The 14,639-nt window shown below is 29.9% G+C and overlaps 1 protein-coding gene across 1 annotated transcript in view; it reads right to left on the bottom strand.

The window, feature by feature from the left end:
- LOC107475800 (piezo-type mechanosensitive ion channel homolog) overlaps positions 1–9,544 on the bottom strand; it is a gene marked incomplete in the record, with an annotated part of 20,161 nt that extends 10,617 nt beyond the window's left edge. The window contains 10 exon segments of the mRNA XM_016095475.3: positions 647–824; positions 908–1,123; positions 1,942–2,026; positions 3,768–3,883; positions 5,217–5,403; positions 5,517–5,673; positions 7,177–7,334; positions 7,434–7,593; positions 8,219–8,299; positions 9,205–9,544. Coding sequence (XP_015950961.2) covers positions 647–824; positions 908–1,123; positions 1,942–2,026; positions 3,768–3,883; positions 5,217–5,403; positions 5,517–5,673; positions 7,177–7,334; positions 7,434–7,593; positions 8,219–8,299; positions 9,205–9,253 — 1,387 coding nt within the window.
- Between the last annotated feature and the right edge of the window lie 5,095 nt (positions 9,545–14,639).

Genomic DNA, 14,639 nt, shown 5'->3' with positions numbered 1-14,639 from the left:
ATTACAAATTAATATTTTATATTAATGAATGGAAAATATCTTACCATTAGTAATTAGCAAATTGATGGATCCATTAAGATATCAGTTAAAGGAACAATTCGGAAGTCAAAGTAGTATTTTGCATAAAGATATAAGTTCGAGGAATTTGCATATTCTCTTCCCATACTAGATGTCATGAAACAACTCATCCTAAAAGCTTAAGCTGATAGGAGAAGGTAACATTAATAGTTATATCTCTAATATTCCCCCTCAAGCAAGAGCCTCTCTTTTGGGTTTGCTTGATTTTCTATTCTTTTTCACTTTTGGGGTTCTCCAAGGATCGAACTCTTAACCTTTCGGACATAGAGCTCTGATACCATGTCATGAAATCACTCATCCCAAAAGCTTAAGCTAATAGGAGAAGGTAACATTAATGGTTATATCTCTAACACTAGAAACGGTGTGAAATTATATAAAATAAAAATATATAATGGTACATAGGAGCTAGGAGAAGGTTAACAGGAAAATTATAAGTTGGAAAAATAATATAATATTGACACATAAAATGAACAGCTTGGAACAAAAGAACATGCTTGAGTATACACGTAGATACTCAGCAGCATTAGCATATACAAATCACATGTATGAAAACATTGTAACTTAATACCTTCTACTGAGCACTGCTCATTTGACGATTGCCCATCCTCATCAGACAAGCAGAGGAATACAGAATTGTTCACAAGATTACCCAACGCAACCAAAATTCCTAGACAAAATTGGGCAAGCAAAAAGAAACCCGGTATCGGATAGTGCCACAGACCCACCATCTCCCAGATTTTCATGTCCTGTAAACGAGTATAAAATATCATAAATAATTCAAATGTAGGATCAACTTCGATAAGAATTGTCATCCAGTATTTTTAATTACCCGTCCAAGTTTCCAATTCAAAAATGTAAATGCCACATTGAATACGTAGGTGCTAACAGCCCAGAAGAGAATAAAGACAAGCAGCAGCCCATTCAAGCGGTGCAAACGGAATAAAGAAGGGAACGCATAGACAATGTAGCCAACGTAAGCAAGTAGCCCAAATGCACATAAGCTTGCAAAATGAAAGCTCCAAAAGGAAAGAGCAAACAAGGAGACCTGAAAAAATTATATATGATATAGGGAACTGATAATCAAATCATTACTAAATCCCGATTTAGTGCATATGCTTATGACACCAGAAACAAGTAGCTGCAAATGCATCAAAGGGATAACTAGAAAAAGGTTATGTGCACAATAAAGCACATTCATGGAAGACGTTAGTCTCCATTAGCACAACTACTATGAGATTTTCTGTTTGGATTGAAATTATACAATTATGAAAGAAATCAAAATTAAAAAAAAAAAAAAAAAGATAAGCAAACAAACAAACAAGAAACAAACAAAAAACAGAATAAAAAGAATTTCCATTCTTGAAACCATATAAAAATAATAATAATAATAATAATAAAGAACAGCATAATTACCATTCACGACTTCTAAACATTACGGCCTACTTAGGAAAAATCACTTGTACTAGTAGCGAACAGTGTCCAATGGGTGGTTAGGTGGATAAGCCATAATCATACTACTGCTACAGTTAGTTACTACAACAAAAGCAGCCAAGCCTTTTTCCAACTAAGTGGAGTTAACTTCAAAGATCAAATGACAGCAAAGAGTCGTTAGTCGTACAATAAACCACAGATTGACTTAATTAACTAATTAATATAGTCAGCTGCTCCAAAATTTGCAAATATTTTCTAGAAGTTCAAAATTTTAGAATGTAGAGAGACTAAATGAATTTGCTCAAGTGAACTTTCATACTCTGCAGAAGTTAATAAATATCAATGAAAAAAAGGGTAGAAACTACAGTAATGACTCTAAGATCATTGTTAATAACATTAAATGGATTATAATACGTTTTAAGGAATATATACCGGGAAACCATACGTGAAAAAGTTGATGCTAAAAGTCCGGAAAACACCTCCTCTGAGTAAAACATTTGTGTGCTTCACACCAGAACTGCATATTTGATTAAAGGACTCAGCAGAAGGCCACATTCAATATTCCTTGATAAAATAAATAAACAAATAAATCTTGTAACAAAATTGAAGCAAAAGACTTAAAATATTCAAGGAAAGAGATAAATGATTAAAATAAGCAATTATTTTCTTTCGACCGCCGTTTGAAACATCATCTCAAAGAAAAAAGCTCCTAACAAATTCCTAATCAACTGAAAAATCAGACAAATGCTACTGATATAGAATGCTTAAAAAATAGACAAATTCTTGAAGAATATGTTTCACTATATTAGGCATATATTTACTTCTCATCTGTTTTTTGTCCAAATTCAACCATCAGCATCAGGATCCTACTACAAGGAACCCAACCAACCTAGCCCAACCCAACTGATGTCCAGAAAAAAAGGAGCGGGGTAACCAATGAGAATTTTAATCATTCTTTGGGCTTGAACCTAAGGTGTGGTTAAGGAACCTAGGTACCTACTACCTTGACCAATCTCATGTTGGGATTTGGCTAATTGAATATCTTCTCCTTACCTAAAACAAATATTCAAACTCAAAAGATTTTGCACATGGTTTCACATGATAGAACGTATGTGCTTGTATATGAAAGTTTGTTATTGTAGTGCTTAAATGCTTGTGGGCCTTTGTGGCCTAAATCTGAGCCTACATTGCCATGCATAATTATTACGTAATGTATGCAAAATACAAAACAGATTCATACAATAAGGATGCCAATAGTTTAGAGTGATTAAATGAGAAATATGTTGCTGAACACCATAGTGCCTGCAACTAACTAAACACATGAGCAATGTCATTTGATGAAGAAAGCAAGGCAAGGCATATTTGAAATGTTTTCCGGTAACTGAAAATGGAAGATTGTTCACTGAAATTGAATGTAGAACTCTAGATTATTTTGAGTTGATAGACATCATAGTTAGCTTTTATAACAAGAAACAATTCATTAAGACGAAGGGGAAAGCTAACTATTAAAAGAAAGGAAAATGAGGAAATCAACGTAATAGAACTACCTGTTGAATTTGTAACAAGAAACCAAAGAGAGGAAGACAGAAACCCTCTGTGACTATGAATCTTTCATTAAACTAGCAGGAAAAAATATATATTTGAAATAGCCTGTACATTTTAACAACTACTATTAAACAGACAACAATAATGATCATGAGATATTTCCTATATCACAATCTTAGGAAAAGTCGTCCTAAATTGAGAGTGTTTGTTGAATATTCCCAGCACTATGTCTCAAGTTGAAACATATGGATCATATGCATTAAGCTTGCCATCATTTTTTAGTTAACCCAGTCTAATTTCAAGCATGAAGATCCTTGTCATGATAGGTCAATTTATGTTATATCCTACCATGCCAAAAGTTTCTTTCTGAATGACAATTCAAATCAACAGGTAATGAGGAGATTTACCAAAACATATCTGCGTCTTGACTCTTGATTAGTCTTTCAAATGGGATATCAACTTACATGGTATCTAGAGGCGCTGAGGCAGCGGTTACAAAGACCTCTAGGTAGATCAACTAGAATTTAAAACTGATTTGAAAGGACAATTTATATAATATAGTTCCATGGATTCTGGCTGATTCTCAATCAAGTGAATCGGGTAACAACTTTTTCTTCATACAAATATACTGATCACTGATAAAGAAATATTTAAATGTGTTCTTGAAAGATATAACTAAAGCAAAATAAATCATAGGAATTTCACTTGATTACCTTGATTCACGAATGAAGAACGAATGCTTGGAGGGAAGAAGTTGTTCAGTCAGGCTACAATCTGATCTGGAAACAATAAAATCCATCTCCTCCAAATCAGATCTAATGAAAGACAGCTGTATCACAGAAAAAGAATAAGACAAAATAGTGTCAGACACAGCAAAATCAAACTAAAAAATTGAACAAATAGCTAAAAGAGGGAAAAACATTTCACAGTCATATATAATTTTGCATAAAACAGATATTGTCCCCTGGAAATTTATTTCCAGTGGTTACGCTACTTTCAGACCTTTGCTTTCTTCAAAGGTTGGTAATCGTTCTCAATTTCTCTTTTGGGAAGATCATTGCTTAGATGATGCTCCTTTTAACTTGGCTTTTCCTCGTCTTTATTGCCTATCCTCTTTGCATAACTTTCCTATTAGGGATTTCTATCTATACAGGAATCTTCCTACTATTGGAACTTTCACTTTTTTAGAAACCTTAATGATAGAGAATCCATTGAGTTAGGTAACCTTTTAGGTCTACTTAATAATGCCCCTTTGTCCTCTAACCTTGGCAAAAGATTATGGCCTTTTGATTCTATGGGTCTGTATACCTGCAAGTCATATTTTCAGTCTTTATCTCAATCCTCCACGGTAGCAACTTTTCTCCTCAATAAACTCATTTGGAAATCTAAAGCTCCTTCTAAAGGCAAATCCTTTATTTGGACTATTATGGTTAACAGAATTAACACCAATGACAATTACAAGGGCCATTGCCCCAAATGTCTGTGTTATGTGTTGGGGAGACTCAGAAACAGGTCTTGCATTTGTTTTTACAGTAGCCCAGGGCCATTTCTTTGTGGAATTCTTTGTTTGGCACTTTTGGAGAATCTTGGGTGTCCCCCGGTGCCCCGCATCACTGGATCAATTTCAGAATTTCTTTTGATGAGGTTTACAGGTTGTGGGAGAAAGAAAGAGGTAAATACCTTTGGCAATGAGCCATATATGCCACTATCTGGAGTATTTGGTTAGAATGCAATCTACATATTTTCAACGATAAATCATAAGGCTAACTATTTGTTAACCTGTGATACACTCAACATGTTAGGCTCACTAATTTAACAACAAAATATATCACAAGAAGTGCGACAGTGGTCCCGCAGTGAAAACCCATAATGTAATTAATTATTCACTTGAATAATATAAAAGGCAGTGGGGCGGGGGAATGAGGAGCGAGGAGAGAGAATTCTGACCTATTTTTGTGTATGTGATTTCTGATGAATGTTTGTACATTAAGTCTATATAGAGGGGTTGAGAAACTTGCAATGCAAGCTTCGGCTGAGGTAGGATAGTAATTACATCCAGCAGTAGTTACATTTTATTACTAACAGTTGTACATTCAGTTACACCTGCATTAACTCTAATACCATATGAAATTTGAATTGAAAGTTACAAAACAGACACATACCATTGTGTAGTAAAGTATGATTGAAATGCTAGAACAAATTTTGGTCCACTCAGAATTTGCAGAAATTTTGTAAAGACCAATGATATCAGCCATCCGATGAATTGCAGTTGGAAATTCCACAGGAAGTTGATATATGTAAAGCAGAAAAATATCAACACCTGCATACAGATGAAGAGGTCTCCACCACCTATAGAACAATGAACACAGCCATAAGTGCAAAGGACATTAAAAGAGACTATAATACACCCAAAAGGAAGAAAGGGATGAGTAAGAGCATGAAACATCATCAGTGAAAATCACCTGAAAAGCCCAAGAAAGTTGCTTGTTAGAGACCAATCCACAAGACCAACACAACTACCAATAAAAAAAGGTAGTGAGTCCCAGGAAGGATGGCTAATTCCAACAACTAGCTGAATTGCAGGTAACAGCAAGCATGATGCCACCCGAAGATGAGAACCTTCAATTAAACCATAAAAATAATAAAATCAAATTTAAAAGAGGGAACAAACTTTTCATTGGGAGTTTTTATCTTTTATTTTTTTAATGAATAAAAGATACTTCCATTGATCGAAAGAACATACTTTTTCAATGGGGGTTTGAATTGCATCATTTACAAAAACAACAGGCATCAGAAAAAACAGAATGACAATTACAAATAAACACATTGCAGAGAAGGTGAGGATGAAAAAGTTATAGAGAAACCTAAGGAAAGCTTAAAAACAGTGAATATAGTAACAGGTTAATGCCCAATTCCTGTAACAGCTAAGCCTGTATATGTTATTCTGTATTGAAATATACAACTAGTTAAATGACACTATTAAGTATTAACTTGTACATAATAGAACTTCAAACAAATAATTTTGTAGCCCTGTAATATTTCCCAAGTAATGAATGCTTTTACACAAAATGAAAACCAAGAAAAAAAGAGAGACAAAAACCAAAAGAAACCCAAAAAAAAGCTATCTTCAAATAATCATTACACAAACTTATCAATAGATATAATTTTATATATGGATATAAATATTAATACTTACACAAACTCATCAACGCATTAATTTTATACATGGATATAAATATTAATACTTAGTTGTCACAATGATACAAAATCAACAATATTCTACCAGTATTTAAGAATCTTTCAGTCAAAGAAACAAAAATTATTTATATCAAGAGCCAAAATCAAAAGATTAAATATGTGTAATAATAACAAATGTGAAAGCATAAGCACTTTGTCATATTAATAAATGGTCTTATTTTCAAATCTTAGGAATAGCAAAAAGTTTTTTATGAATATATATGTAAAGGTTATTTTAGGAAAGAAACGTTGGGCACCAAACTCCTCCCAATCCCTTTTATATATAAGAGAAGTAGATGAAGACTCCGGTAATTTCACTAAATGAATGTACATAAACACTAAAGCAAGTAACTAGATAAAAGTAAAATGAGACATACCGATTTTGCTTATTTTAGTAAAGGCTTTTTACTAAATTTTCAATTAAGACCTATAGCTTAGAAGTTAGTCATTGAGTCTCTAGTGTATAAAATTATCAATCAGGTTTATTGTAGACTAAATATTTCAAAACAAGTTCCTATACGGTACAAATATTTTTCAATTAGGTCCTCCTATTTGAAAATTTTGTGATTAAGCCCTTATATTGGATATAATCATTATTTTTCTGGAAACCTTAGAGTATAGGGACTTTACCACAAAATGCTTCAAGTTGAAGAACTTGGTTGAAAAACATATGTATTATATATAGACAATTTTGTGCAATATAGAGTTACTTAGAGATTTTACTGAAAAGTGAAAAATGTAAGACTCCAGAGTAATTAATGTCATTCAACATGATACAGAAAATTTTGTTTCCCTCAAAGAAGAATGTATCCTGTATCTAAACCAAAAGCATCCAAAAGGAAGAGAAAAACATAAACAAGAGGGTCAAACAAACTACTTACAAACCTAAATGTTCAATAATTGATAACAAATGACCCCGGGATGAATCTTGCCATGTATCCTGAAGACACCTTTTCCAGTATATATCAATCAAAGCAACAATAAGTGCAAGTAGTTGAATAACCAAGAAATAAATTGCATAAGGAGATCTCCAAGACTGAACTCTGCAAAAGTACATCAGGAAAAGAACTAATCAGTACATCTGGGAACAAAAATGACGAACCATACAATAATTGAAAAGAAAATAAATAAATCAATCTCACATCATAAACCCAATGAGCTTTGCCCACCAGGCATCAGGTATACTCCAGGAAACTGGCTCGGCAGCCCATATTAACAGATAAGTCACTTGAGAAAGTATTGCAACTACAGAAAAGATAACAACTGGCCACAGCAACAAAAGCCTCCTACGGAAATGAAATCCTACAAGAAAAGCAACATATCTAGTGATCAAACATTGAGACAATATGAATATATTGAGCTAAATCACAGTATAAACATCACATACATGCCTATTGCATGTGTATCATACAAGGTCTAACACCGACACATGCTGCACACATGGTCATAGCACTTAACTGATATGTCCATGGATTATAGAATAATATTTTTCATGAGGACAAAGTTTTAACATCCAACATTATAAACAAATACATAGGGAACAAGTTTCCAAATCCAAGCTGATAAACAAATCTACCAACTCTTCCATCAAATAGAAGCAACTTTGAATCTCTCAGAGTTTTGTGTTTTAGCGACAATTTAACAGATGCAGCTCAATAGATTGTCACAATCATACATCCGGAGTAAAAAAATCTTATTCTTCATTTTCTTTTGTTCCTCCTTAAATCCACTAAAAAATGGTATATGGACTCCATTACTTGTATTATACATCAAAAACTGAAACCGAATGTTAAGCAATTATTAACCCAATCAAAAGGAGAAAGAGTTCCATTTCATACAGAATTCCCAGAGCAGGCACATTATTTGCACATTGTGATGAAACAGCAAATTGCAGTTTAATGCCAACAAAAAGAATTAAGTCACTTACCTAATTGCGATACATTGTACAGAATAACAAGAAAGGCTATCAAATCAACAAGTGATATCAAACTCCAGTTGATTAGAGCAGCTGCATAAAACATAGCACATAAAAATCAGCACATACTTCGAAAATGGAGTATAGTCATCCATACATGTCTCTATATATTATATAGAAACTAGAAAGCAAACATAAGTGTCAGAGGCTAAGAAACAACAGAATTCGAGAACAAAAACACATCTAACATTCTTCCTTCCACTGTTAGCCACTCTAATAATCATGTTGAATCTTAATCTTATGATTCTCACCAATAAAGGGTGTGTTTGCTTCTCTTCGTTTATGGCAATAAAATTCAATATATTTTTCCCTGGACTTAGAAGTTATTATATATTTCTGAACCTTCTGTAGCATGCTTGAGTAAGCTTCTAAAATAACCATGTTATATAAATAAATAAATAAATCCATCTTCAAAAAACAATAAAAAAAACTTCTGAAGTTGTAGATAACTGGCTGCTTCTACTTTTGCATTTTATCGTATAAGTCATTCTTTATTCTTTAGAAGTTGATCGTAATGTATCAGAATTCACACAGTATACAGATGCAGATTCTCAATAATAGTTACTCTACCTAATTTCTACTCACACTCACTTGGAAAGACGACAACCAATGACAAAATAACTCTCTCTTATAAGTCTCTAACTTCAAATAATTTGTTTAAGGATATCAGCTCCGCTAGGAACTATTCTCCAAATGCAATCTAATGTAAATTTTGAATTCCATTTCATCGAAACTAACAAAACCTTATCTCAAATCCGTCAGTGACACAGGAAAGAGGAAACTAATCATTACGAGCTAAGCACATATCATAAAACATAAAAGAATTGCAAAAATAGAATTAATTCGCACCTCACCTCACTGTGAGTTCATAAACACGAATTGCGCATGACATCGAAAATAAATTATTCAAAAAATAAAATAAAATAAAATAAAAGCACCTGCTAGAAGCAGCGAAGGGAGAAGGAAACCGGCGAGAAATTTCCCCATCGGAATCGGAAGGGAAACAAACCTGGCGATCACATCGAAGATTCGAAAAACAGATTCAGCTCGGAGATTCGGATTCCTCTCTCTTTCTCTTTAAATCCGATTTATTTTTTTCTCTGAATCGAGAAGAAAAGGACTTTCCAGTGGAGAGGGAGTGAGAATTGAGAAAGAGAGAGAAATCTCCTGAAACTGCTATCAAATCCTGAGAATCGAAAATGGTGGTTTCACACTTTCAGTTTCAGTTTCAGTTTCAGTTTCATCCGTAAAAGCCAATAACAAAAGTTAACATCATCAACAAAAATAAATAAAATATAAAATAAAATCAATTATGGAAAAAATATTTTAAATATATCCTGTTCTTATGCTGCGTTTGTCCAATGGTTGAATTTTTTTTTATTTTTTCTGGTATTATTATATTTTAATATTTAATATTAAAGTGAATGCGACCTCGCGTTGGTTTTCCAATTTTGTGGCTTCGTGATTGCGCTCCTTGTGGCTAAAGATTTTAAGGTGGCTCACGTGGCGCGTTTGAGGGAGGGCTAAAATGGTCATTTGGTTAGGTATTTATATTTTGGTGCCAATCGCTTTTGAAAATCTAACTCGTGGCGCTCACATATATTAAAACATTAAGTCATTAAATAATTATTTGCGTTTTTATGGATTTTAATTTTTGGAAAATGAACACCAAATATTTCCCAATAAGCGTTTAGTTTGTTAGTTAACCTACCGGTCTTTCTTTTTATTTTGGTGCTACGGAAATTTTAAAAAAAAAAAAAAACAAACAAACAAATACAGTGCTCCTCAATTATTGTATCGTTGTAAATTTTGTTGTAAATGCATAATATGATTTGGAGTTTGACGAAAAATACAAAAGCTATTTCTTGAATACAAGATAAAACTAAAAAAAGGCGTTTATTATAGAAAAAAATAAGACTAGAAAAAAAGATATTTATTAAAACTAGGATCTACTGATTGAATCAATGATTCAATAATTCAATAATTTAACTGATTTAATTATCAATTTAATTATAATAACTATAAAAAAAAAAACTCATTCACCTTACGTATAAATATGAGCTCAGAAAATTTGAAATCACATCAGAATATCTATAAACCCTTTTTTAGCTTTAGGGACGCAAATAATAGTTACAACATATCCTTCAATGTGTCAATAATACGAATTCTTATTCACCCTATGGTGGAGTTAGAAAAGCATAAATCAGGTGCTCAATGAAAATAAATTGACCGTTTTTTTCATACTTTGCAATTAGTTGATGCAGATTACCAAGGACGGAATGTGGTGTTCAAAATTAAAATTATATATATTTTTTACATTTTAATAACATTAAAATTAAAATTATAGTCATAGTCAGGACGGATTTATGTTGAAGGTGGAATTTAAAAATTTGTTAATTAATACATAGTAAAAAAATTATTTGTCCCATTATATAATTAAATTTGACCCACTATAAGTGAATTTCACTCATTAACATCAATGATAAAAAAATAAATAACAATTCAAAATTCAAATGAATTTGTTACAATAACATTTAAAGAAAAAAGAATAAAATAATTATAGATTTGTTATTTTATAATTGTGACTAATAAATAAATTTAAAATTTGAAAAATATGTTTGTAGACTCAGTAAATAGTACTGTTATGCTGTGTATATATATTATATATATTTGATTATTTTTTAAAATAGAGGTAACTACTAATTTGATATCTAAAAAATTTAGACGCAGACAAAATAATGTTAAATAATTTGAAAATTGTGATAAAAATAACTAATAAATATTATATTTATTAAAAGTGACAAAAAAATCTTTTAATATTTAACAAATGATATATCCATTTAATCTAAATATTTGATAGTTAATAGAATTCAGTCTAATATTTTTATTATATTTGATTATAAATATATAAAATTATTCTGTTAAATTTATTTTAAATGTAATCGATTATCTTATTAAATTAATTTTAATACTAAATTAAAAATATCTAATAAAAATATTAATATTATATTATTGGTTATTAAATAAAAAATAGTTAAATAATAATAATAATAATAATAATAATAATAATAATAATAATAATAATAATCTTACAACATGCTAAATCCCCTATTTCTACTACCGTTTCTTAAACTTATCATTTCTATCTTGAAGGGTCACCTGTGTTTCCTAAAAGTCGCTAGCTAGTGTATTTAACCGAAAGATGCATATAAACATTTGTATTATTTGCACATTCATATATACACGACTACCTAACACAAAGACTTAATTGCAAGTTTGCAACTACTTGAATACCTATCTGTAAAACATGTAACATTAAACAAGTTAGATTATTTGAAAAATAACAATTATAAAAATAAAAAATATATTATAATTAATAAAATATTTTTTAATTTATAAATATAATTTAATTTTATTTACGTAATATTTTTAATTAAAAATTATATATAGAAAATAATATTTTTTTTAGTTTAACTGGGTTTGACGATTAATTATTTAACTGATTCGAATAATAATCCGATGAATTTAAGTCGAACCGAATTTAATAACTATGATTTTTTGAGATCCAAACTTCAATAATAATACCATAACTAACAATTTCTCTACTAACTCTTAAAATATTTGTGGGAATTGAATAGTGGAATGCAAATCACAAGAATATATATTTCTTTATTATAGAGGCATGCACGCTAAATTTGTTTCCAATTAAACAGCTGAGAAACTAACTTCGATTATTGAAGAACCCAACTATATCTAGAAGAGATATAATATACTTTCTCAAAGAAAAATCTACCCAAATAATAATCTTGTCTTCTACTTTTAGATGTAACCATAATTTTGTAGCATAAATCTCCCTCTTAATCTCATCCAATATGTAGCAATTGGTCTCCCTGCATAAACGTTTCTTACACCAAATTTATTTACCTTAAAAACATAATACATATCGAAATATAGTTGAAATAGAATATAGAGATAATTAATTTTTGGGTTTTGCTAACACAGGATACATGATAAAATTACCAATTAAATTTTTTTTAAGAAAAATATACAAAAATTTAAATTTATTATGCATTTATTAAAAACCTAAAGAAAAAACAAATTTAAGAAATAATAATACTACATAACCAACCGATATTATTATTTCAAATTAGTATTTCACTAACAAAAATTTATATGCATATTAATAGATATTTACATATATAAAACACATAATTTATATTTATATCTATTAAAGTTTGTGTGTATGAATTATTAAAATTTATTTATTAAAGATAATGTGATACTTATACCAATCAAATATTGACCAAAATTTGATAAAAAAAAAAAAGAAAGAAAAAGTGGTTTAACGTTAATTGCAAGAACATGCCGGTATATTTGTTTAATCTTATTTCATTAATTTTTTGTGCAAAACTAAGTATGGTCTAATTTGTTAGCTTTCTTTTTTTTTTTTTCCCTCGTTTTTAGAATTTTAATTTACCTTCAATTGTAAGATATCAAGAATTTTCCAAAGAGAAATATTGGGTACAGAGTAAATTTTAAAGATGTGCTTACATGGTAAAATCCAAATCACACGTTTTAAAGCCACACTTTTCACTTAAAATCGTAACTCTTTATAAAGAAAAGTGTCACCTAATGGAAAAAAAGTAAATTAGAAGATTTAAGAGAAGAAATAATTAAGTTATCAAAATTAATAGATCAAAAATTAATGATTTTAACTAGTGTTAACTGTAATGACACCAAATTCTTAAAATCAATACAAAATGATTTTTCTCAAAATCTTTATTTTACTATAAATTTTATTGAAGGACTTCAAAAACCCGAAAAAAACTTATTTTTCACACGGAATTTCTAAAAAATGTTACCATGGAGATGATTCACCACATCTTTATCATACTTTTAACCCACAATTAAATTTTATAGTAGACATGCTTAAAGAAATATTAGTATCCATAAAATTTCAAATAAATAAGGAAAAAGAGAATCCCAAAGAAGAAAAATTTTAAAATATAATCAACATAACAGATTTAAAAGTAAAACCACCACTAAAATTATGAATATTGAAGAAAAATTAGAAGAAGTTACAATGCTTTTTAAACAATTAAAAATGGCTAAAGAAAATAATATTATGGAACATGGATTTCAAATAGAAGAAAAATTAGTAAATTCTGAAAATATAGAAAAATGAAGAACACATCCTAGATTATTCTAGTGACGAAGAACCAGCAATTCCAATACAAGTAAAAAATGAAGCTGGAACATCTAAAGATAATCAATCTCAATTTAAATGGGAAACATGTTTTGATAATTATGCTTTTAAAAAAATGATTTATAAATAAATATTCAAAATATACAAAAATATCATCAAAATATGTTCCTAAAATCCAGGAAATGGAAGGAGATAGAATGCTCGATCTAGACTGTAAAAAGAATGAAAAAGAAATTTTCAAAAACTGGTTAAATTCCTTCTTATTAGAAGCCTTTACCAATCCAAAACTTAGTGAATTATCTGGAAGAGATATTTGGAATTACATAGGGTTTCATACTAAAGGAACTATAAGAGATTATATGACATCAATAGAAAACCAAATAATAGAAGAATTAGCAGTAAAAACAACAGCTTATGATAATATATTATATATAATGATGATTCTATATAAAGAATTTTTTGGAAAAAATATTATAGATCATAGACAAGAAGTCTATAATAAAGAATATCAAGAAGCAAAAAACCATTTAGCTAATATTCAGATATATGATTTATGTAATGTGGAGTCTTATATATGTGAATATAGAATATATTATTACAAATTAAAAGAAGAAGATAAAAATCATTATCTTAGTATGTATATAACAAAACTTCCATATCCTACTAATGAATTTATAATGGGAAGATTTATAAGAGAAATAAATAGTGGGACAATTGAAAATGATTTTGGTGGAGCAACCTCTGCAATAAGAGAGGAAATAAAAGAACGTTGTATGCAAAAAGCGACTCAAAAAACATTTGCAAATATAATTAGAATTTGCTGTCAGGATAATGAAGTGATACCTCAAAAATATGGTCTTAATAAAAACCTTCAAAGAAAAAGAAAATATCAATTTAAAAAAAGAAAATACTATCCAAACTGGAGAACAAAGAGGTACTTTAGAAAAAGAAATAACAATAAAAACAAAAAAAATGACTATTGCCCGAATAACAAAGAAAATTGCAAGTGTTGGTATTGCCAAGAAGAAGGACACTATGCAAATGAATGTCCGAAAAAGAAGAATAAAAAGGAATTGCTAAGTCTTGTTTCATAGAACCATTAGAGAAATCTGATGATAACTTAGACTATATTTTTGAATATGTCTCATAAACAGACTCAGAGATTGG

The sequence above is a fragment of the Arachis duranensis genome, chromosome 2 (genome assembly GCF_000817695.3).
Source record: "Arachis duranensis cultivar V14167 chromosome 2, aradu.V14167.gnm2.J7QH, whole genome shotgun sequence".
Lineage (NCBI taxonomy): Eukaryota > Viridiplantae > Streptophyta > Magnoliopsida > Fabales > Fabaceae > Arachis > Arachis duranensis.
Note: the sequence above shows the minus strand (reverse complement) of the source record. Positions and strands in the feature narration are given on the sequence as shown.